A 24467-nucleotide genomic window follows, 5' to 3' on the forward strand; every position below is an offset into this window, starting at 1 on the left:
TGATCGTTTAAGTTGAGCGTATAATTTGATCATAAATCATCCCAATTTTTTGGTCGAACTATAAAAAATATGGTGCTAAGGGGTCTTTCCCATTATAGCCCCCAGCTTCGTGGTCACATAACACATAGTAAACATACCATATTGGGGGTAATTTTATTGCGGGGTGGTATAATGGGAAAGACCCGCGCTAGGTATATGTTAAAGTGTATACACATTAACATAAACTTAGCAATATATTTTTTGGTCGGGTTCTCTGAGATTTAATTTCTAGGATTTAAATATTATGCATATGATCGAACCATGCCAAATTTTTGATCAAATTTGCGTAGTCACTTTAGCTCATTTAAAGTACCAAAGCAAGAAGTCAAACTATTTCTTTTGCCGCTTTTTTGTCCCAAAAATTTGCATCAGTCATTTTTCAGTCTAGCTTTTTGTAAATTAGGTGTTTGGAATTACTTATTTTTTGGCTCCTTTTTAAAATGAGATCCTTGACCATTGCGAGTCTTTTTGCTGCCTGCTTCGTTGCATTAAGCAAAGGAGAATGTCCGAAAGATACTGTTTCGATTCTAGCTATCAACAGTTCCTGTATCTACATGAGCCCTGCTACTGAGACCCTGGACATGTACGCTGCAAACAAAAAATGCGAGGCACTGTAAGTGTAAAACTGGAAAATATGATACCCTAACACCCCCCCCCTCCCCTCCTCCCCTCTCATCCTCATAACCACACATGATGCCCTACCCACACCCCTTGACCTAACCCCGGACCCATATTAGCGTTAAAATGCTCCAGAGAATATGCGTTAATATGGCCTTTAATTGTGAAATAAGTTGTTTTCTGGGTTTCTTTCATTACAGCCCCCGTGAAGACTTTAGCACCCCGCGGAAATAAAAGTACAGGGCTTTTTTCATTTTTTGCACCCCAGCTTGGTTGACATCAACCTTCTCCCCTATTTCCGTTATTATGATGGATGACAAACTTTTCCGGTAATAGGGTTGATTAACTTTTGCCGGCTACAATTTGGTGCTGTGATGGGCGCAGGCAGAGCCCTCATAATTGAGGTACTTATTGTTCCGACCCCACTTGTGGGGGGAGGAACTATATACTCAAATGGGTTTTTTTTGTTCAGACAATTTTGGCTGACCGATATATTCTTAGTATATAAATGTGAGTGATACCATTAAAAAGCTCATCAAGTGTAGAATTCAAAATTAAGAAAAAATTTTTTGAATTTCGTTTTTTTTTCGAGGAGCTTTCGAGTTTTAAAGTTTCATGTGAACACGGGATATTCGGTTCACTTTTGCTCACTTTTACCGTAATTTTTCTTGAATTAGCATTTTTTTATATAAAAATTTTATTTCAAATTACATTTCACGCCACAAAATAAATCAACTTTCTGTTCCTAATAGACGAAAGGCAATAAAAAACCTAGTTGTGGTCTCATAGGGAACTTACTATAAAAAAATTCGAATTCTATTTGAGAGCTCTTTTTTAAGAAAAATTTGCATATTTTTTTTTTGTTTTTTCAAGTCACCTAGTGGCTGGTCACTTTTCGTATCCAGGTTCCGTTAATGACAAACCTCATTTACAATCAAATGAAGCCCGTTTTTTGGGATTCGTATCTCAGTTTTCGTAATTTTATATGAAATTTTAATTTTCGTTTTGAGGTTTCGCTAAATTTTTGGAAACCTGTGGCATAAACTCGTTGACTTAAAGTGCAATAGTTTTCGTATTGGGCATCAAGTGAACATATCTAGTGCTTTGAGTGGACAGCTAGTGGCTGTTAAGCCTTTGAAAATAAATTTTCGATTTTTTTTCAATTTAACCAATCATAAACCTATTTTCGTGAACTCTAAGTCAGTCTCGCTCGGGATATTTTGCATAAATTTTTATCAAATTAAGATCGCTTTTTATTAAAATATTAATTCATTATTACAATTCACGCAAAAAAATGAATCATTTTTGAGTTCCTCATAGACGAAATGCGATAAAAAAAACTAGTTCTGGTCTCATAGGTAAGTTCACTTTAAAAAAATTCGAATAATATTTGAAAGCTCTTTTTTTTAAAAAAAAAATTTTATTCTTTGTTTTCTAGGTCACCTAGAGCCTAGTCTATTTTCAGATCTAGGTTCCGCTGGTGATAAACTTGATTTATATTCAAATGAAGTCCAATGAACAAAACATTCGTCTTCAAGGAATCGCTCGTCTTTTTTTTTGCTTTGACTCTGAGTTTTTGTAATTTTAATTGAAATTTTGATTATAGTAATTTTAATTGAAATTTTGAAATAATTGAAATCCTTTAGCATAGTCTCGTTAATTAGAAGCGCAATATTTTTTGTAGTGAGCATTAAGTGAACCTACCTAGTGCTTTAAGTGGGCAGCTAATGGCTGTTAAGACTTTGAAATTAAATTTTTGAAAATTTTTTTTAATATTAATTAATCATTAACTTATTTTTGTGAACTGAAAGCCATTCTCAGTAATAACAGGACCCCTTCCTACTGCAGCCAAAATGAAGCTCTTTATTGGTTTTATTTTCTAATTATTGGTTATTTGACATCAATGCCACAAGAATTCAAATTCTTTTTTTTGTTTTTGGACTTTTCGTATCATTGGTTCCTTTAAAATCTTATCGCCTTATCCTAACTTTGATTGCTCCCTTTATATTAGCGAAGACGTTCAATTGGTCAAAAATAAACTTTTCAGAGAAATCAATCTAGGGTTCAAATGGCTTCAAAAATTTCTTCTCGCACTTTTCTAGACAATTTTTGGTTCTTGCCTGTATTTATTTTTTCGTAGCCACGAGACTTTTTGTGATGTCTTATTGATTACATATGCAAGACAAACATCTTGATCATCACATCAAGGCATAGCTGAGCGTATTTTTTGACTTCCGTTGAAAGCTATTCAATTTAAGATTAAAAAAAAATTTTGAACATAATTCAGTCTTAAGCCTATTTTTGTGAAATGTAAGTCAGTCTCAGTAATGACAGAACTAATTTCTTTTCCTAGTTCAACAAAATTTTATCTAGCTGGCGGTTTTATCTTTTAACTATTGGTTATATGTCTTCAATGCCACAGGATTTCAAAATTTAATAAAATTTTTTTTTGACATCTCGTTTATTGGTTCCTTTTGAAATCTTAACCTGTTACCCCAATATTAATGGCTCCCATGTGTTTAGAAAAGAATTTCTTTGGATCTTAGCTAAATTTTTCAGGGAAAAACTTAGGGTATAAATGGCTTCGTCACTTTGTTCTCGCTCTTTTGTACGAGAATTTTTGGTTTTGTGCCCATATTTGTTTGTTTTTTCATAATCATAGGACATATTTTGTTGTTCTATTGTTTAGCTATGCATGACAAAATCCTCTCACTCCCATCTTCGCATAACTGAGCGTTTTTATTGACTTCCGTTGAAAGATATTGAAATTAATGGCTATTAAATCTTAAAAGATATTTTTTGAAAGGATTTTTTTTGAACATTAATTGATCTTAACCCTCTTTTTGTGAACTGCAAATCAGTCTCACTATTGACAGAACTTCTTTTTTTCTAATTCGCCAAAAGTTTATCTAATTAGCGGTTTAATCTTCTAACTATTGGTTTTTTGACTTCGATGCAATAGTTTTCATATTTTTAAAAATTTTGTATATTTTCGTAATTTTGTTTTCTTTTGAAATCTCATTAGATTTTACTAAAAATGATGGAACTCATTGGTTTAGAGAAAACAGTAAATGGATCGTAGAAAAAGTTTTCAGAGAAAAGCTTATGGTTTAAATGGCTTCGACACTTTCTTCTCGTACATTTCCACTGAATTTTTCGACTTTGCCTGTATTTGTTGTTGTTCTCAAAGTCAATGACATGTTGTAGAGTCCTATTGAGAAATTTTGAATGACAAAATTTGTTTTCATCACATCTGGACATAATTTAGCGTTTTTAATGGCTTCCGTTGAAATCAATTGAATTTTATGACGTTGATATCATGGGTTTTCTCAAAAATTTCTTGGTCCTAATGTATTTTTCATTGCCATACGACTTATTGGGATAATTTATCGATAACCTATGGAAAAAAAATACCAAATGTTCGGATAATAGCTAATGATTTTAATGGCTTCAATAATTTGTGTTTTTGCAAATTGTTCCTAATTTTTTGAGATTTTCTGCGTCTTAAGTCCGTTCATATGGCTCAGTCTAAACAAAGACAGGTCCCATTGGTTTCATAATAACTTCGTATCAAATTCATCAGGATTTTTTTTGTTATAAGTTAAAGATTTTTAGACTTTTGAAATTATTTGTTGTAAAAATGTTGATTGATTTTTGATTTTAACCTCATTTTGTCTTCTCTTTGCCTAATTGTTACCTAGTCTCATTAAAGAAGACATCCATCTGCTGTTTAGTTAAGAAATTCTAAATTTGGGCAGTTAAGGTTTTATCTGATTGCATTTTCTTGTTGTTACTGGGCGCTTTTAAATTTAGACATGGGGTTTCTGCCGTGAAATTTTTGTTTTTGCTTATTTTGTTGCTTGTTGCTTTTTCTTGTAGTCTTTTTAATAGCAGATCTCATGAGTGATGTAATGAGGCATGGTGTTATGTAATTCAATTAGTAGTTAGGTTTTGCAGCAATTTTTTAAAACTCGAATATCTATTTTTGTTATCTCTTCATTTGGTTGACAATTAAGTCAAAAATGTAGATGAGCTCGGTTCGGAACATCATGTGCGAATGCGCATCAATGAGCCCCCTTGCTATTATTATTTTTTATTTTAGGGGTTCCGGTGGATCTCTGTATGAGCCAAAATCTGAAAGGGAGATGGGACATGTGCTTGCTCACTATGGATCTGATGTTGTTGGAGATTATGGTTTGTTAAAATTTGGAATTTCTTCCTAACGTTTAATTAAAACGTTCCCGGCCGAACTCCAAGTCAAAATCAGTACTAAGCAAGTCTAAATAAAAGTCTTATTTCGTTTCCCAGTACTGGGCAAGTCTAAATGCATGTCTTACAAGTCCTAAAAGTCTTAGCCAAGACTTGGGTAACACTTGGAAGCTGATTCACAAGTCAAACCCAACATTTCAAAATTTTTCGAATAAAAATTTTGGATTTCAAAAATTTTTGTAATGTGCCAAATTTGGATCTTTTTCCCTTTTCCCTCGGGTCTTCCCAATTATAGTGCCCCCCCCCCCTGTTTAGGTTAAGTTAACCATGATTGGGGTATACCTTATTTGACCACTAAGCTGGGGGGGGGGGTGTATAATTGGAAAGATCCGTAACCTTTCCCCACAGTAGTTGACACCGTAGTGTTATCGTGTAAAATCTTACCTTTTTCAGAGCAGTGGGTTAACTGTTTGGCTCGTGCATCGAATCCATCGTCAATCACAGTAATATTTTTTGGGTGTTTTCCAAACACCTTCCCTCCAGCTTAGTGGTCATATAGAAGCTATGCTGTAATAGGAAAGACCTTTTTTCATCAGTTGAGAATTTAACCCAAATTCGTTATAATTCAAGATTTTAGTAGATTCGTATACGAGAATTTAACCCAAATTCGTTATAATTCAAGATTTTAGTAGATTCGTAATTTGTGCCAAAAATAAAACGAAATAGAAAATCTGTAAAATTGTACTTGGAAAAAAATAACAACAATGAAATTAATTTGGGGGACACCATATGTCTACACAAATCATCTGTGTTTTTTCCCTACCAACCATTGAGTCGTAAAAACCATCTATCGTACAAATGATCAGTTGGCTTGTTTTTATTAAACGCCAGCACCAAATGCCATCGGGGCTCATAAACTCATTTTTGCAATCTTGCAGGGTGAATTTTTTTTGTTTATAGTCTAAATATTAAAAAAACTCCTGCAACTTAAATTTTCTGATTATCTTTGAAGTATCCAAAAAAATCTAAAACATGAAGAGCCAAAAATTATTTTTACCAGTTTCTTATTTTATAAGTGGAGTCACCATTCACCTACAGGGAATCGCACATACAACAGATTTTCAGCTGCAATCTACATCTCACGTAAAACTCCTGATGAATGGAGCAGATGAAAATCAATAATGTGTATTCCCTATCAATCACTGACTGAGAAGACTCTATTCTCTTTTAAAAAGAGCATGAAACTTTTATTACCCAGCCATCATCTGAATTTGTACACTATATGTGTATATCTGGCTCCAACGCTCTATAAATTTATTGCCGTTATAATTGGAGTCAGCCTTCAGTGCTTTCCTGAGTCCGTTAGTAAGATAGATATAGGCGAGTCTACTTCGCGCGCCGATTTAAGTAGCTCTAGCTCTACAAACCTTAAGGCTGTATAACGAGCCCAAATAGGGTCCATCGTAATCGAATTTTTGTTGATAAATGTAAATGTTAAAAATTTGATGAAACTCCTAGAACCCATGAGACATTTTGGAAAGTTCTGTGTGTAACTTGAGTTAACAGGGACTCAAGACAAGGAGATAAATGTTTTTCTCAGCTCTCAGAACCAAAAATGAAGTCAATATAGTTCACTTATTTTATTAATAGCCCCGAAGCAATAGCGGCTATCATTGCGGACATCGTGGTTTTTTACAATTCAAAGAATTTGAATTGTATTAGGGCGCTGTCTTTTTTTAAGATCTGCTCACACATTTTCATGATATTTGAAGTCAAATTGGAGTAGTGGTTTTGGTCACGCCGAAAAAGGAAGTTGAGCGAAAAAGCGAGTGGTTTTGCGATGTGAACTTTTTCAACTCTAATTTTAAAGTAGAGTGAGAAAACGGTGTTTGAACAAAAATTCGCTTTCTCGCTAGTGATTTTTTTTGTTCACATGCGGCATTTTCACTTTGATCTTTACTGTTTTTTTTTGATTTTTTTCGATCGGAATTTTTTCTTAATGGTTTTTCAATCAATTCATAGTTCATTCCAGACCTAGTTGATTTGTTTAAACCAAATTTCACTTTTTCGCTGCTGGATTTTTGCTCACATGCTGCATTTCAACTTTGATTTTCTGTTTTTTTAATATTTTTTAATCTGTTTTTTTATAAACGTTTTTCCCAGTTAACTCATTGTCCTGCTAGGTCTAGTTTTTTGTTTAGTCAATGAAAATTCTTTGAATTGTACGTCAGGACTTGTCATGTTGTGTTTTTTAATTCGTCGTCTTCATCGGTGGTTCTTGTAACCTGACTTCTTTTAATTGACTTTTTCAATGACTTCAAAGAATTCTACTGCTTTGCAGTTAAAATTTGTGTGCGTGATGTCATTTCTGCTTTTTAAGTCAGCTGCGTGACTTTGCTCACTCCAAAAAATGACTTCTAAAACCACTTATGGAATTTTCAATTTTATGAACTTTTAATGGTTAAAATTTTCCGGCAATCTGCCGGCTATGTTTTTGCTTGCCGGTTTTATTTTGATGGGCTTTCGATCCGGGTGTTAGAAGAAAAACTGATTTTTAAAAGAATTCGATACTTATTCGTCAAGGAGTTCATGTGCAGCACTAAATGGTTTTTTCTTGTTATCCCAAGCCATCGAAATTGTAGTCCTCTTGTAATATGATAATAGTTTTTTGAATGGCTTATATATGCTATAAGCCCACAAAAATTGGGTTACAATGAAACAGATCTATACAATTGGCACTTTTGGTCTGAATTTCTACAGCCTGATTAGTCAACTAATTTTGTGTAAACTTTCCACCTAGGGGGCAGGTGTGGCCATGATCAGTGGTTTAGTCAGTAATCAGGATTTTGCAGCTCAGGAGCGAGTAACAGTCTTGTTTTCAGCATTGTGAGAAGGCGTGTTGTGAGTTCAAGCCTCATCAAACATGCCCTAAACAGTTATAACCAAAAAAAATTCGGAAAAAAATACAGGTGCAGAAATGAAAAATTTCAAATTCAAATTTTTGACATTAAAACTGTACAGATCGACCCTATATCATCCCGGGGGTGTGGGAATTAGGTTATGAGCCAAAAAATTTAGCTTAAAATTTTTCGAACTTCAAAAAATTTTAGGGTGAAAAAATGAAAATTTTTAATCAACATATCCAAAAAAACTTTGTTTGTTCTTTTTATCCTTCAGTGCTTTTGTAACTATTTTGTTGACTGACTGAGCTCGACAGAACACTGAAATTTATATTAGATTAGCAGCAGTCTTTCAAAAACGGCCTCTGAACCCTTCAACCGTAAAAAAAAATTTGCCGAAATCGACTTTTAATGCTTCTACGCTAAAATTACACTTTTATGACCCCCGTTATGATTTTGCAACTGACAACTTTTATCATGAGGAATAATAGTCAAAAGTTAATCATTTTGGAGAAAAAGTTGAAAATTACAAAAATTTTCAAAAAACATGACTTTTTTTTCGAAAAAGTTGACTTCTGTGACTACTGATCTGACCGCTTGCCTAAATTTGCCCACCTGTGCCTGTTTGTTGATCTTTATCGAATTTTTTTTTAAAACTAAAGTATCAATTTCTGGGCATCAAATCCCAAAAAGTCAGTATCTGACCCCCCCCCCCCCCGATCCCCACCACGCCATCCCCCCCCCCCCAAACTTGGCTAAAAGTGCAACAATTAAACTTGAGCCGGAAGAGTTGACCAAAGGACTTTTCCTTACATTGTCGATTCAAGGCCGCATGCAGAAATTCAGGAAAATCGTTTGGGTAGTTCCCGAGAACCCGGACTTTTTCCTGCATTCTGAATACGTAATGAAGTACTTCGTACTTAGAAGGACGAGCGGACAGGGCCCCTACCCCTATCCTCACAGAAATCGGATGACATCGCAGCTGCCATTAAAATAATCATGGCTATTTGGCCCAATATGCAATCTTTGAGTGTGAGTATGGAAGCAAGTGTGATTTCCGAAACTGAGTTACAATATGGAGGAAACTTGATAATGGTTGACCAATGGTGTTTTCTCGAAACTATTCAATTGTAATACGGTCGTTCGCCTGAAAAACACCAATGAATTGTACGGGTCGACTTTTAATCGAAAAACAAATGATAGCATATCAACGACCCGAATCAAAGGTATATTGAACAGTAGTAACAGTTGTATCTCGTGTGACACTTTGATTTGGGTCTCCCGTTTATATTTCTCCTATGGTGCATATACAATAATTTGGGGGTAGATTGAGTGGGACAATACGTGTAAAACAAAAAAGGGGGATGAGATAATGTGTGTATTTCCTAATTTAGATTTGTTCTGGTTGGGTTATGCCAACATGAAGGCCAAAAAAGGGGAAGAAACGGTGGTGGAATCTTACTGGGGAGGAATGTCCAACAAGACTAACATGCCAAGTGGACTGTGGGCCAGGAATCAGCCACTGGAATATGCTGTCGAGGTAGACAATATCTGCACTGCTGGATGGCTCAAACAAGGTCACCAATTCAGTCTATACTATTGTTTCTCGGTACAAAGGTTTCTAACTGGTTTTGGGTCTTTCCCTTTATAGTCCCCCCACACGAAATTATAACCCCCGTCCTCATTATGGCATGTTCACCATGATTGTGTGTGTGGGGGGGGGGGTGGTTATAAGTTATTTGTCCAGTGAGCTTTGGCTTTAGGTTATTTGACCATTTAGCGTGGGAGGGGGGGCTATAATGGGAAAGACACCGCGTTCTGACCTCAGAATTTGAATCTTCTTCGTTTCTTACCCCCTAGTACCGTATTCGCCCCCCCCCCCCTCCCAGTTACGGAACACATGTCATAACGAGTCATTGTATGTTAATATAGCAAGTGCACTTGGGGTGCAATGGAGTTTGGGGGATCTGTGCAATTTTGTTTTTTGGGCGCTTGATTCAGTTTTAAGTTGTGCAGTCCAAATTGGTGACATTGCCTATCTTATTTCAGTCGGTCTGTTCAGCCTGTCTTGTGATCGAGTGTTCCGTTACATTTGCCAAGTCCCAAAATAAAAGAAACACGCGAAAAGGACAGACCCTGAACACGTAACCGGATCTCATGACCACATGAAATATTCGAAAACACGTCAATCTCGAACAGACAGACAGGACAGCATGTACCACTTTGTAGCAACTAACTGAGGATTAACAAAGCCGCTACAATTATTAAAATTTAAACTTGTTTTGAAGTCAACTGATAGACCCATTGGTTCCCAAGTCAAAACCAACGGTTATCTTGCTAACAACTCACGTGAAGTTAAAAGGGTTAACTTCTACTGATGTCTGGAATTCTACTCAACAAAGTTAACTCCAACTGATATCTAAAAATTGTTTCTGCTGCAATTTTTACGCCGTTCAAGGAGTCTACGTCATCTTAAGATTGTTGCTATTGAAATTTGTGAAACATCGGTTTTTTTCGAGGAAGCCTTCATGTAGACGGATTGCTATATTTGTTGTTTCAAGCAAACAACGACAAAAATGAAGTATTGGAACAAAAAAATTTGCTTGTCATTCATTTTTAAAAACATGAAGTAAGGTTTAATTACTTTTTCGGATCAATGGAATAATGACCAGTTAGATTGTAAGGTTTTTGGAGAACTAAGTTAAAATTTTTGTCATCACGAATTGAAATCACTCAGATTGAATTCAAAGATATGGACCACATTTGTGTTCTCATTAGCATCAAGAATTTTAAACGAAATGGCCTAGTTTCAATTGTTTATTCTATAAAGACAATTATTTAGAGAACTTCATTAAAAACTTTGTGATCCAACTGAGGATAAATTTGCGAGCAAAATATTTGATACAGAAAAAAATCCATCACCAGCTCCCAGTTGACCTCTCACCACGCCAGTTTCGGGTTCCATTTAGTTTTTTGTAACTTAGAGCAAAAAATCTCAAACTGAAGCATTATTTGCTTTGGAAGTAATAAAGGTCTATTATGAAACTGGACGAACATTAAACTGGCGGAGTTTTCTTAGCCTATAATAAATTTACTTTTCATTTATGAAATTTTTCCTTCCTCTGGATGACCTTCGGAGAATTGTAATAACATTGTAATGAAAAAGCAGATAAATTCCTTTGCAAATCCAATTGGTTTATATGGATATCAATGTTCTAAGGTATGCTCTTAAAGATTTGTGATTGAACAAATTCTGCAAATGTGTATGCGTGATTTATATTTTTTTTGCTAGGATTGATATTTTGCACGATTATTGCAAGTGGTTTCCAAGTTTTAAGTTTACTCATAATTAAAAAGCACCCTCTGGGATGAATTCAGAAAACCAGTTTCCCTTTCCTTTAAGGCTGCAAATTAAAGTTTGACTGAAGTGCTTAGAAGTTAATTTAATGATATCTTAGAAGTTAGTTAGTTCAGAATTGAATATCGCTTTTCGTTATATTTAATCTTAAATGACAGAGCAACAAAATTATTTTGGATAAAAGTTGACAAATTTTCGACCAAATCTTTTTTACTCGTGCTTAATTCTGCCCGTGCTTAATCCTCGTGCTTAATCCTCGTGCTTAATCCTCGAGTTTGCAAACGAAACAAAAATCCAAGGGTCAGAAAAAAATTGCAAGAAATGTACAAAAAAATTTAGGAAGCGTCTATAAAGGTGTAAAATTGGCTGTTTTTGACATAACAACTGTAGTTTAACTATTTATTGCATTTTATCTCCTCGGCTCCAACTAGTTCATTGTATTATTTTAAGGCAGAACCAATCTGGGCTCCTTTTACAGTCTTAAGGAATAAAGAGTTAGGGCTACTTATTTCTGTGCTCGAAGTAGGCTTACCTATATCTCTAAGACTATCGACTCTATAAAACACTGAAGATAAACTTCAATTATAACGGTGATTATTAAGAGTATACACATCGTGCAACTACTCTGATAGATTGACTAGAGGTAGTGGAGCTAGCGCTATATGAAAGAGAATAGTGGCATCTCGGTCTCTGATTGGTTGGAGGTGTACATCCAGTATTTTACTGCTACAATTTGTTTACAACGAGAAATGTAATCATGTAGAAATTTTTTTTGTGAAAAAACTTCAAGTTGCTCAAAGCAGTTAAATTTTCAGTGAAATTTACCACAGACAAAATCTGAAAATCAGACACTGCTTGTTGAGCATTAACGGGATGAAAAGTGGGAACAGCAGCACATAAACACTTGTGTTCCTTTTTTTCACGTTAGCAAAAACAGAGCTCAGTGGGTCAATGTGACGTTTTTTCCACTCGTTAGAATTTCCGTCTCCACTATTTGAAGATCATATATTGATGCACACAAAATTGTTTTTAAAATACGTCAAACACGCACTGAAAGTCACCGCGCTGAAAACGGCGGCTGAAAGTTTCCTAAATTTGCAAAGATTTTGCAGAAAATATACTGCAATCTTTAAGATATTAATTAAAAGTGCTCCTTTAATTTTGGTTTTACATTCAACTTTCTGACAGTACAAAACAAATTGGCGTAAAAAGTTTACGATTTTAGTCTTGTTGTTCGACAGTTTTTCAAATATCTTTTAGGTTTGTTCTTCCCTTATACTGTTCAGTGTAAATCAGCACTGATACATGATATTCTCAGTCTGAATTGTTATAATGCACTCTGATCATGCAACTTTAAAGTTTGAACCATAAAGGTCTTTTAGAGTGATTAAGGGAGGAATTGACATAAAGTGTGTATGTGCCTCCCTTCTCTCTCAAATTAATCGGTCAATCGACTATTAGGCTAAGAAAGCTTTTTTATTCACTGCAGCAGGCATAGTTATTCCTTCCCACAGAGCGTTCCGCTTGCTTCCTATTTGAAGGAAAATATATCTTACTAGCCGAGGATTTGACAAAATAGACGCACACATTAAACGGTGCTATTGGCCGAAAGGGTGTTTAGCCAACAGTGAAAAAAATTAGCCGATAGCATAATTCTGATTGGTGGACAAATCAGATTTGATTGGGCAAAATATCCTTTAGTTCATCCACCCTTAACAATTAGGTGTACGGTCGGGTCGGGTTGACCGCTTAAATTCCCTTCTCAAGTTTTTGCTGACGGCTCGAATTCTTTTCCCAACTTTTTGGTTTTCGGCTTAAATTCTCTTCTCAATTTTTGGTTCTCGGCTAAGTCGACTGTAGGCCAATTGGACAATTGCGTGACAGAAAGCGTGAATTGTGTTCGTTGGGAATGAACAGAAATATAGTCACATATTTTGTACACGTTTTCCGTCTTTTCACGCGTGTCTGCTGATAGTCCTTTCTTCAGATAATTCTGAATTTATGCATGCATAACACAATATCAAAATGTATTCACGTTTGTCACATTTACTATATAGTCATAAAAAATTATGCTTTAGCTATTGACAAAAATGATTATTTTTTTTTTCATTTTCTTCGAGAATTAACGAAAAAAAAATCACAGGTCTTTGATCCTTAGAATAATAAAAGCATCCTTAGCATTACACATAGTGTGCATGATCAAATTAAAACACAACAGTTGATGAAAATTAGCTTTAAAAATTTTCGCATGTTTCAGCTTTTTTTGGTTATTACAGTAACACTGTAGAGGCGTATAATACAAATTCAACAAAAAACACATATAATTTACGTTATACGAAAACTCGTATTGTGATTATAATTACAAAAATAAACCATCTTCATTGTTACTGTTACCTTTTGCTTTTCTGCAAAGCGTGCAAATTTTGTTACAAAGAAGCCAAAATGTTCTGCTTATGTTTCTATCTGTAAATTCAAGCGTTGATACTTCAGCAGAAATTGTGCCGATATTCAAAATTGATAAAAACTTCTTTTTCGACGTGCGGTCACTAATAAAGTAGCTCGAAAGTCAGTTGTTACATAAACAGCCTTTGCAAATAATCGTTGTTACGCTTTTACGAAAAATTTTGTTACATTACTAAATGCATTTCTCGATTTGAAGTAAGACAAACTTTAATTTCCTGAAAATTTGCAAAATATGACGTTACTTATAAAGCCAATTTTGCTGGGAATTTTTGCGGCGTCTTGCGGTGTCTACAACTCTTTGGGCTTTAAGAAAAACCCGGATAGCATTTGGGTCAGTTTAGCCTGGAATGGAGTTGCAGCTTTGCTTTTATTTATCCTGAAGCCCCTCAAAAATGGGCAAACTTTTGCTGATTTGGGTAGGAAGAAAACAGTGCAGACTGCGGTGGGTCTGGTGGTGGAGGTGATGGCCGGGTATGTTCACGTGGTGACGCAGTACTTCGTGTTGAGATATCTCAATCTTGGAGATGCTATGGTGCTAAGTATGTCGTTTTTGTATTCAGGAATGCTTGCTACTTTTTTTCAAATTGTATTGCTTAAGTGTACTGGTAGGCTATTTAAATGTTTCAGTTATGCTTAACTAGAATAAATTCCCAGGGTTTTTAATAGAACAAGTTAGGGCCATGTGATGCACCAATTTGATGTCAAGACTGCTTTCCTGCACTCACCAATCGAGGAAGAAGTGTATCTGGAACAGCCACAGGAGTTTGTAAAACGCGGATCAGATGGGGAGAAGTTAGTATGTCGACTAAATAAATCAATTTATGGTTTGAAACAGGCTGCTAACAACTGGTACAAAGAGCTGGCAAACTTCCTACTGAGACAGGGGTTCACCAGAAGCAGGAACGATCACTGCTTGTTCGCAAGATCAGAAGCAGAGGATCACACCTTCATCTTGGTCTGGGTTGACGACATCATAGTAGCATCAAGAAGTATGACAGTGGTCTCTGATGTCAAGAAGGCACTAGAAGCAACCTTTCACATGGAAGACAGAGGGAGACTACACTGGTTTCTGGGTCTAAGAATCAGACGAGAAGAGGGCAAAGTCATAGTCGACCAAGAACGCTACATAGAAACAATGCTTGAGCGGTTTCAAATGGATCAATGCAAACCCTCAAGAACTCCAGCTGATTTGAATTTGAAACTTCAGACAGCACAGAACAGAGACGAAGAAGTGGACCAGAGGATCTACAGAAGCTTGGTTGGATCACTTCTGTATCTGGCCAAACAGACGAGGCCAGACATCATGTTCACAGTCAACATTCTGTCCAGACACATGAATGCACCTACCAATCAACACTGGATGTGCGGAAAATGACTTCTGCGATATCTTCAAGGTTCAAAAGGTTTAAAACTTACTTACACAAAAGAGGCTAGTTATGATTTAGTGGGGGAAAGTGATGCAGACTGGTCTGGAGACGTGAACGACAGAAAATCAACAACGGGCTATTACTTCAAGCTCAACGGACGTGGCGCAGCACTCAGCTGGGGTGTCAAGAAGTAGGCCACAGTTGCTCTTTCTTCATCAGAAGCAGAATATCAGGGCATGGCAGCCGCAGTTCAGGAAGCATTTTACCTGAAACAACTTCTAGAGGATTTTGGCATCCAACAGAAACGTCCAATAGCAATTGGAGAAGACAACCAAAGTTGTATCAGACTCTGCCAAAACCCAGTCATGCACAAAAGGAGCAAGCACATCGAAACAAAGTTTCACTTCATCCGGGACAAAACGGAGGATGGGACTATTTCAATTCATTACGTTCCTACAGACAAAATGGCAGCGGACATCTTCACAAAGTCCTTACCCGTTTCGAAAGTGGAAACATTCAGAGCAGTTTTGATGGGAACAGACTCTACGCAATCAGCTCAAGTCTGAGTGGGGGTGTTAGAATTTTGATCAAACTATAGTCTTAAACTTAGTGAGAATTAGAAAGAAAGTTTGACTTACCAGATTAGAAAGACAAGCAATTTGATTTTGATCAAAGAAATTATATAAATGAATCGTCAAGAAATGGTGCTGAGAATCAATATTCGGTTCAAATTGGTGAATCTAGATAACTATTATTAGAGTTAGATTAATTGATGTAAAATCTTCCCAGCACGTATTAAATGATGATGATATCTCCGGAAGTGTGAATGAATTCTCAGAAAAGTGCAAATGCATTCCATTTATGGTTCCCTTTGCGACTGATTTGCAGAAGCAAACCATATTGGGTATCCCTTGCGACCCCCACTATAAATCACGGTGCTAAGATTAGTTTTGTATCTTGACTTTTTCACACTGATAATGGGTATATATACAGCTGATTTTTGAGTCTTTTTTCATCCCCAAATTCAAATCACCATCTTGATCTAATAATCAGATCTCTCCTGTAAATCTCTAAATTCTACTGTAAAATATCATTTTGTTATTCTCTCATTTTTGAGAAATTAATTCTTTTACTTAGTTGAAAACGCTTTTTATTCCGCTTGCGAAAGTCCATAACCCAACATTATTAATTTGCTCAGAATTCAGAGGACAAGCTTCAGTGAAATCATTGTTTCCTATTTATAAAACAATTGACCAATAGTCATTTGAAAAAACCAAACATGCAATTTTTGACAAATTTCTTGTGAGCGTCTTGGAAAATAATAGGAAATTAGAACTTTTGCCGAGAATCACACACAGTTCCTTCTTTTCTGTGAGGTAATTTATCTCAGAATTAATAGCATCTAATCATTTCCAGTAGCTATTTATAAATTATGCACCAAAAACATACCGCTTCAATTAAGTAACTAACAAGGTGAATAGATACTTTTTTCGTGCGCTCAAACGAGTTTTGTATCAGTTATATCAGAGCTGTTGGTGTTTTTCACGCAATTTCGTCTGATAATTTTTGTTTTCTAACCACTTGACTTTTTCTCTTCAATAACGGGATAAACAGGTAGGACCCGAAAGCATTATGCTTTAGCAGTTCTCTTAGAGCTCTACTAGTTTCTAATTGTACAAATCATCGAAGATGTTGAAGAGACATAAAATTATGATGGGAGGGCCAGCTGTTTTGACGTTATAGACCCTTTCAAGCGCGATCCCACACGCTTCACCCACCCCTCTGAGACACCCCTCCACTCATTCCATTCACCACTATCCCTCAAGTAACCTCACCGCTGCACCGCAGTACCCCCCTCCCCCCATGGACCCTTTCATTCACCATTATCGCTCAAGTAACCCCATCGCTGCACCGCAAGACCCCCCTCCCCCCGCCTCCCTAAGCACCAGCTGGCTACTGACGAAGACAACAGCTCAATAGTTGTCGGAAAATAATTCACTAGAGTGAGCTGACCATAGCACAAAAACTTTTGTTTGAATGATAACTAATTGCAATATGAAATGTAAGAACGGATGGTGATTTTGGCTTTTTTAAGCAAAAATGGATTAACTTTAATATTTAATATTCTGTTAAGTATATATAATACAAGGCGAATCGTGATAATGTGCACAGCACTTTATGTTCCGCCCCCCCCCCCCCCCCAACCACTTCGAACGCCCTCCACACCCCATGATTGTGTGTGTGTGTGTGTGTGTGTGTTGTGTGTGCGTGTGTGTGTTTGGGTATGTGGGTGTTTTTGTGTCTATATGTTTTTTTTTTGGGGGGGATGATATTTAGTACTTTTGGGGACACCGATTTTTTTCCCATGCAATATAACTTCTGTTGACTTCTATAGATTGAGATGAGCAAAAAATTCTTTGTCGCTGCAATTTTTGACTTGGCGCGAAATCATCAGCAGCAAAACAACTGCCAAAAATCACAACTTTTATGATCATTTGAACGCACGTTTGATTTCTGCAAACACAATACAATTCACTCCCATTTTAATTATGACCATCAGAATGAGGTCAAAGCTATTAATGCAACCATCAGTTCTGGATCCATTCTATCCCCCCCAGCAAAGTGGGTATGTAACTTTGGGTCTTTCCCAATATAGCCCCCCACCAGCTTAGTTGTCAGATAACCTATAGCCCCCATCATGGTAATTATACCATAATGGGGGGCTAAAATTTCATGGGGGTCTATAATGGGAACGACCCGTAACTTTTACGCCACCGCACGCCTACATGCTAATGTTTTGCACAGTAATATTCTGCATCACAACACATGAATTGTAAAAAATAGTAATAAGAAACAAGGTACGGTGGACGGGGGAAATAGATCCCATAATTCTTCCCCCATATCTAAAAGATAGACCGACACATTTTTTTTTATAAATTTTTAGTTGAAACAGGTTCAATAATGGGGTCTTACCCATTATAACCCCCCAGTTTAGTGGTTATATAACCTATAGCCCCCAGTCATGGTAAATATGTAGGGGGTTATAATGTGAAAGACCCATTTATTGAATCGGTTTTAACTACATATAAAAAGTTGTGCAGATCTATATTTGGGTCTTTCCCATTATATCCCCCATGAAATTTTAGCCCCCATTATTGTTTAATTACTATGATTGGGGGGGGGGGGAGCTACAGGTTATCTGAGCACTAAGCTGAGGTGGGGGGTCCTATAATTGGAAGACCCCTGTTTTTTAGACAAGGGGAAAAATTATGGGATCTGTTCTGCTCCCCCGCCCCCTATCTTTTTTTCATGACTACCATTTACAATTCATGAGTCCTGATGCAGCGTATCACTGTGAAAAACAACAGCACGTAGGCGTGGGGCGGCCTAAATAAGCTTTCAGGCAAAAGAAACAAATTCTTCCTTAAATGGTCACTTTGACACCACGAAAATGTCAGTACGATAACTAAAAAAATATATTACCTGAACAGGGATTTTTCAAAAAAGATACTTATATAATCTATTTCAAAAGGCTTTTCAATGATATGACACATGTTTTTATCGGAAAATTGAAAAAAACCGAAAAAGTGAACAAAAACGCCAGAATTATCACAAAATTTTGGAGCTCGATAACTCCCTGTAAAAAATGAATTACGAAAAAATCTTTTTTATTCTATAATCTACGCTGGACGGGCTTTTTAATAATGCCACTCATAAGTTTCTGCGATGAATATATCGATCGGCGAAAATTCACGGAACAAAACAACCCATTTGAGTATATAGTTCCTCCCCCCCATATGATGGGTTCGGAACAATAATAAAATGTGTTCGTATATTTAATAGCATGTTTGCTTGGGCAAGTAATAAAAAGCCACGGGTAAAAAATTTGATTTGAGGAGGGGTTCACAATGTAAAAAGATCCCAAATTTGCTTTAAAAAATTTCGATTTATCGATTCTCAAATGTATTTGCTTAAGGGTTCATTTTCAATTGGTGGTCACTATTGATTTATAAAGTTTTATTTTGCTGATGGTTAAAATAGCAAAAACGTATATTAGATTTTAATGTAGTGAGGAACGAGCATAAAAAAGAGTAGCGCTGGAAATACCATATTGTTATTTTTCCAAAAAGCACAAAACTACATTTACTGATTTACTCATGTAATTGGCGAAACGTCAGTTCTAGGTTTTTTCACAATTATAATTCTTAGAGTCACCTGTTCTAGAACATTTATCGTGTTAGAATTATAACCTTTCTGGCTTAATAATGGCCTCAATAAGTGATTTTACCTCTGCGCATTACACAAGTATAAGTGCAAAACTTTTGTAGCAATGAATTTAAATCAGAAACTACTGCCAATTTTAATAGTTGAAATGATTAATTCTCCCGACGAAACTTTAGTCTTATAAGTAACTTCTTTTGCATTGCTGCAACAATTATGAGGTCTTATAGTTTTTGGATCTTTTCCGTTTGTGCCCCCCAGCTTAGTGGGTGCATATTATTTGCAACCCCCAGACGCACGTGCAATTTTTTTACATAATGATTTACTATGTAATGACACGTGCTCTGTCACTGGGGGGAGCATAACTTTCTGGGGGAGGGGGGGGGGGCACAAACGGAAAAGATCCTAGTTTTTTTATCAGCAATATTTTAACTTTTTATAAGTTGAAATGTATGTTAAAATGTAAGTAGAATTGTAAAAGATAGAATTGAGTAGATTTTATGTAGAATTTTATGTAGAACAGTAGAATTGTTAAATTGTATGTAGAATATACGAAAGTAAAATTTTCCAAAAATTGTGGTGATATAAAAAACACTGAACTGCCAACTTATTTCAAAGTGAATGGTACTTGTAGGTACGGTATTTGTAGCTTGACGGTTTTTACCTTTCGCGTGACTTTTTCTCCCTCAGTTTTTCGTTTTACGTGATCTGAAGTTTTCTCTCGCACACAAGTGCCAGCAGCTGAACTCAAGTGGTGAAAATCAGGTGAAAAGTGCGCTGAATTCGGTGTAATTTCTTTCACTTTAATTTTTTACTTGTTATAGTGGTGTATTCAAGCTCCCATTAGTCGTTCGAAGGAAAATTTTCTGCCGCCTGTCGGTTATATATATTTTTGAAACTCCAGATAATCAATGGAACTAAATTGATGAATTGCTTGATTAGAGTAGAACTTATACCTGAATTAGGTACAGATGGCTTCAAAAAATTGTCAATGTTTTCCGATAAAAAGTGTAAGGAAGCATTTATTCTACAAAATGACGAAATTAATTGAGTCACATTGTGAAGAAAAAACGTTTGTTTGCTACTTAAAAATGGAGCAACAAACTATAAACAAAATTCCCTATGTGCCTGCAATCTTTCTTCTTTTTTGAAGTTCTGTTCTGCGAAATCCGAGTAACCACACTTTAACTATAAACATACCTTAAGGAAATTAAGCTTTACTTTAATATTTAAATTTAAAAGATTATCTTGTATGTTTAATGTACCGATAATATTTAACATTTGGTGATAAAAATTTGGGTCTTTCCCATTATAGCCCCCCTAGCCTAGTGGTCAGAAAACGTCTAGCCCCCCAATCATGGTAATTATACCATAATGGGGGGCTATAATTTCATGGGAGGGATATGATGCGAAAGACCAAAAAATTTTATATTTTGACAAAAAATTCAATTTAAGCTCTATAAAATTGTGGCACAAAAATGGATTGTTTTTTCTGTTTCAGTTAATGGCCTTCAGTTATTTGGGATGATTCTCGGAGAGTTCATAATTCTCCACAAAAAGCCTTCAATTGTTTCCATTCTTGCCTCTTTGTTCATCATTTTCGGGGTTTTCCTGGTAGCCAAACCTCCGATTATTTTCCAGTTCTTCGACAGTTCTGGATCCGAGCACGAATCGATCGACGTCAACTATCTAATCGGAGTAGTAATTGCTACCTTGTCGGCTTTTATGAGCAATATATACTACATTTTGGTCACTAAGATTTCACACGTCACGGAAACTTTTCACGTCGCTTGTTACGGAATTTTGTTTATTATTTGCTGTTCTATTTTGCAAGTTCAAACTTACGGAACAATGTTTGTTACCTGTGATGGTGATTATATGGTGAAAATATTAACTGTATCATTTGGGCTCGCCCAAGTTTCCGGACATTTTTCAGCGGTTTTATCAACCCGGACAAGTTCGCCCGTTTTTGCGCTCATAATTAGACTTGTAGTTATTCCAATCGGTTATTTTGCTCAGGTGTTCTACCTTGACGAACCACTACTTATATCATCAATTATCGGTGGCCTTATAATTGTGGCTTCTATTTGTACACAATCTGTTTACTCTATTTACACCGAAGCAAGAGATGACAAAACAACAGTTTCGAAACAACTCGAAGAACAAAATGAAACTGAAACTTAGTTACAATTTAATTTTGAGGTCTTTCCCAAAATAACCCCCCACCCCCCCTCCCCCCAGCTTAGTGATCATCATATAACCATATATCATAATGAGGGCTATAATTTTTTTTGCTATAGTGCAAAAGACCCAAATTTTTCATGAAAATCTACTTTCTGAAGATTAAATTTGTGACATATGGTTAAAAAATAAATTCTGAGCGTTTTGATGGTTTACGGCTGACCGCTTTCTCACTGTATTAAACTACAATAATTGTAAACTGGATGGGCTTAGAGAGAAAATAAAATTTATTGTACTGATTAGTTCTTAAACACTTATCCCTATATGCAAAAAGACCATTATTCCCACATGACGGTACTGATTTCCTCGAAAACGTTTTTTTGTGAATTAAAACTACATTTCTCTTACAACCCGGGTCGAGGAGTTTTGACAAAACTATGAAAGATAAGTTGTAACTAGCGTTGATAACTGAGAAAGTTCCCCGCATTTTTCCTAAAATTTTGCTGTGAAAGAGTTAAAAAATTAGTTTCAAAAATTATTGCGTCAAACGCAATTTTTTCAAAATTGTGAATTTTCTGAACCTATCAATGCTAGTTGTTGCTTATCGTACAAAAACTTACCGTTTCCAAACGTTTATCTAGCATAATTTTAGATCGAGCAAATATCCTACATAGGTGCAGTGCTTCGACGTATAGGTCTTATAAATGTTTACCGGTTCCAATTGTAGATATCACATGACTTACCATTTTAAATCTTTTTAGCTACGCTTCAGTTTTAGCTTCAAATATTTTATGATCAAAATCAACCGTAAATTGTAGAGAAAACAATACAAGATCAATACTAAATTTTAACGCTGAATTATTTCCAAATTATCTTAAAAACTAAAAACCTGTCGCAAGCAATTTCAAAATTTCCAATACTTCACCATTACAGGGCAAATTAAGTGAGAGACTCAAGCATCGATGTGAAAAGTATCTCGGGTACTTATAACATTCGAAAAATTCGACATCAAATCAAAAAATTTAATCGCACTCTTCATATATTTTGGACTGAAAAATTACTTTGCTAAGCGTGGACCTTACATAATTTTGGCATTTTTATACGTAGATTTTACATAATTTTACGTTTTCAAGCGTCTATCTCGAATAATTTTTCGTCTTGAAGCGTATTTCTTACAAAAATTCGGTACTTAGTTGTTGCATTTAGTGAATTTCAGTGTTCTAAAGACAATTGTTGAGTTTCATCAATATGAAAACCTGAGTTTGAAATATGAGTTTTCAATGCACTTAACATGACTTTGACTGAAAAATCGGTATTGGGACTCCAAAATCGGTAACCTAACCCTAACCCCCTCCACCACCTATTTAACTACCCGTACTCCCGCCTATCTATCACTAAACGCCCCCCCCCCCCGCCCCCCCCCAAACACACAAACACACACACCTATACCTACCCGCCAAATTTATATAAAGCCAAAAGTAAATTTAACGCCAAAATGTGTTAGATCTACTCATAGAAACGCAAAACTGTATCATCAACGCTAAATTCAACGCAAAAATAGGTAAGAACAACGCTAAAGTAACGCAAAGTTATGTAAGTTCAACGCAAATCTATGTAATATCAACGCTAAATTCCAAGCAAAATTATGTAAAAAAATATGCATATAGACGGCAAAAGTTTCTTTTCAATGCCTCAAGCGCATATCTTACTTAAATTCAACGCTTTCACAGCCAATCTAAAATAATTTTGCGTTTCTTAGCGTTGAAGCCTCGGCCTGGGTATTTTCAACGCGAGAAACCCATTGGAGGAAAATTACCGGGTTATTTCAGCAAAACAAACAGTGATATAGCTTTTTGAGTAATACTTGTTTGTTTTAGGGTTGTGGTAGTTTATTGATTTTTCTCGATGATGACTTAAGGACTTTTGAATTCAGTGTAAATAAACGATCAATTTTCTTCCCGTGGCTTAGTGTTTTGTAGAAAACTCACTTTCAGTTTCAATGTTGACACAAAAAACGAAAAAAAGTTGACACGACTGCAATTTATCTTTTTAATTTTGTGACCAGTTCATTTTCAAAGTTTTTTTTCAAATTTAAATCTGTGCATTTTAAACATCAGTTTTTTAGTGTTACGATTGAAAATTTTCGATTTGTAAAAATTATATAGGTATCGTTATATTGAAACAACTTTCGAGCAACAATTATAGATTCTGTTCTAAATTTAAGGGCTCATGTATGCGTTAAACAGAACAAATCGATGATGCTTTTAAAGGCTAACAAAAAAGTTTAAAGCAATTCAAGCTCTTAATTATCTTAGTATCAAGCCTTTGCCATCGTAAGAAACCAAGATGTTTCGTGTAAAAGCTTTTGAATATTCGGAGCTGTAGACTCTTATCTGGTGTGTGATGCCGAGCATTAATGTGAATATGCCTTCATTGTTTTACGCTATTTGTGTTATTTAAGGATGAGCAATCAGAAATGAAGATACCTTTAGGGCACCTCAAACTACCTCGAAAGGTCAGAATTCGATAAACTTTCCTCTTCAATTTTTCAACGAGCGATTAACATAAGAACATTTTTTCCAAACATATCAACTTTACACTTTTAAATTTGTTTAAATGATCTTCTGCAAAACGAGCAAAAATCACTTCATTTCTTAACACACGGGTATAAAAAGAACGATTCCCTGCTTTTGTTAAAAATATCCAGGCAAATGTTTCCTTCTAGTTTTTCTTGTTTAATTTCTTTTTTCACTTTTTTACTATAAATTTTCAAAAATACCTTTTGTGTCTACCGAACTCTTAGATTGATCAATTTTTACTCTGCTACTTTGTTGTTTACGAGGTGAGCGAGAAAAATTTGAAAGAAATACAGAGGGAGAGGTCCTGGAATACAATCCAAAAATTTCAAAAATTGAACTAAGGAATAGAATACCAGCATTATAATTTTAACGTCAAATTTTGGCCGTAAAACGCTCATAGAAACATACATAAACAAAACTAACAAAAAAATCTAACCGCAATATTAAAAATTTCCTCGTTCACCAAAAGCAGTTTTTAAAAAAAAACATTTTCAGAAATGACAAACAAAATGCAGTTTTTTGATACATAGCG

General features: G+C 35.6%; 2 protein-coding genes across 2 annotated transcripts; both read left to right on the plus strand.

Moving 5' to 3' along the window:
* The first annotated feature begins 404 nt into the window (after window positions 1–404).
* LOC142354259 (uncharacterized) lies at window positions 405–10074 on the plus strand. Its single transcript, XM_075406518.1, has 4 exons — window positions 405–652; window positions 4760–4851; window positions 9161–9343; window positions 9816–10074. The coding sequence occupies exons 1-4, from the start codon at window positions 480–482 to the stop codon at window positions 9875–9877; spliced, it is 510 nt and encodes a 169-aa protein (XP_075262633.1). The 5' UTR covers window positions 405–479; the 3' UTR covers window positions 9878–10074.
* Window positions 10075–13081: 3007 nt separating this feature from the next.
* Window positions 13082–21655, plus strand: LOC142354665 (uncharacterized). The gene is made up of 2 exons (XM_075407019.1): window positions 13082–14126; window positions 20677–21655. The coding sequence occupies exons 1-2, from the start codon at window positions 13820–13822 to the stop codon at window positions 21357–21359; spliced, it is 990 nt and encodes a 329-aa protein (XP_075263134.1). The 5' UTR covers window positions 13082–13819; the 3' UTR covers window positions 21360–21655.
* The last annotated feature ends 2812 nt before the right edge of the window (window positions 21656–24467 follow it).

The sequence above is a fragment of the Convolutriloba macropyga genome, chromosome 15 (genome assembly GCF_964194025.1).
Source record: "Convolutriloba macropyga chromosome 15, txConMacr16.3, whole genome shotgun sequence".
In the NCBI taxonomy this organism is placed as follows: Eukaryota; Metazoa; Xenacoelomorpha; order Acoela; family Convolutidae; genus Convolutriloba; species Convolutriloba macropyga.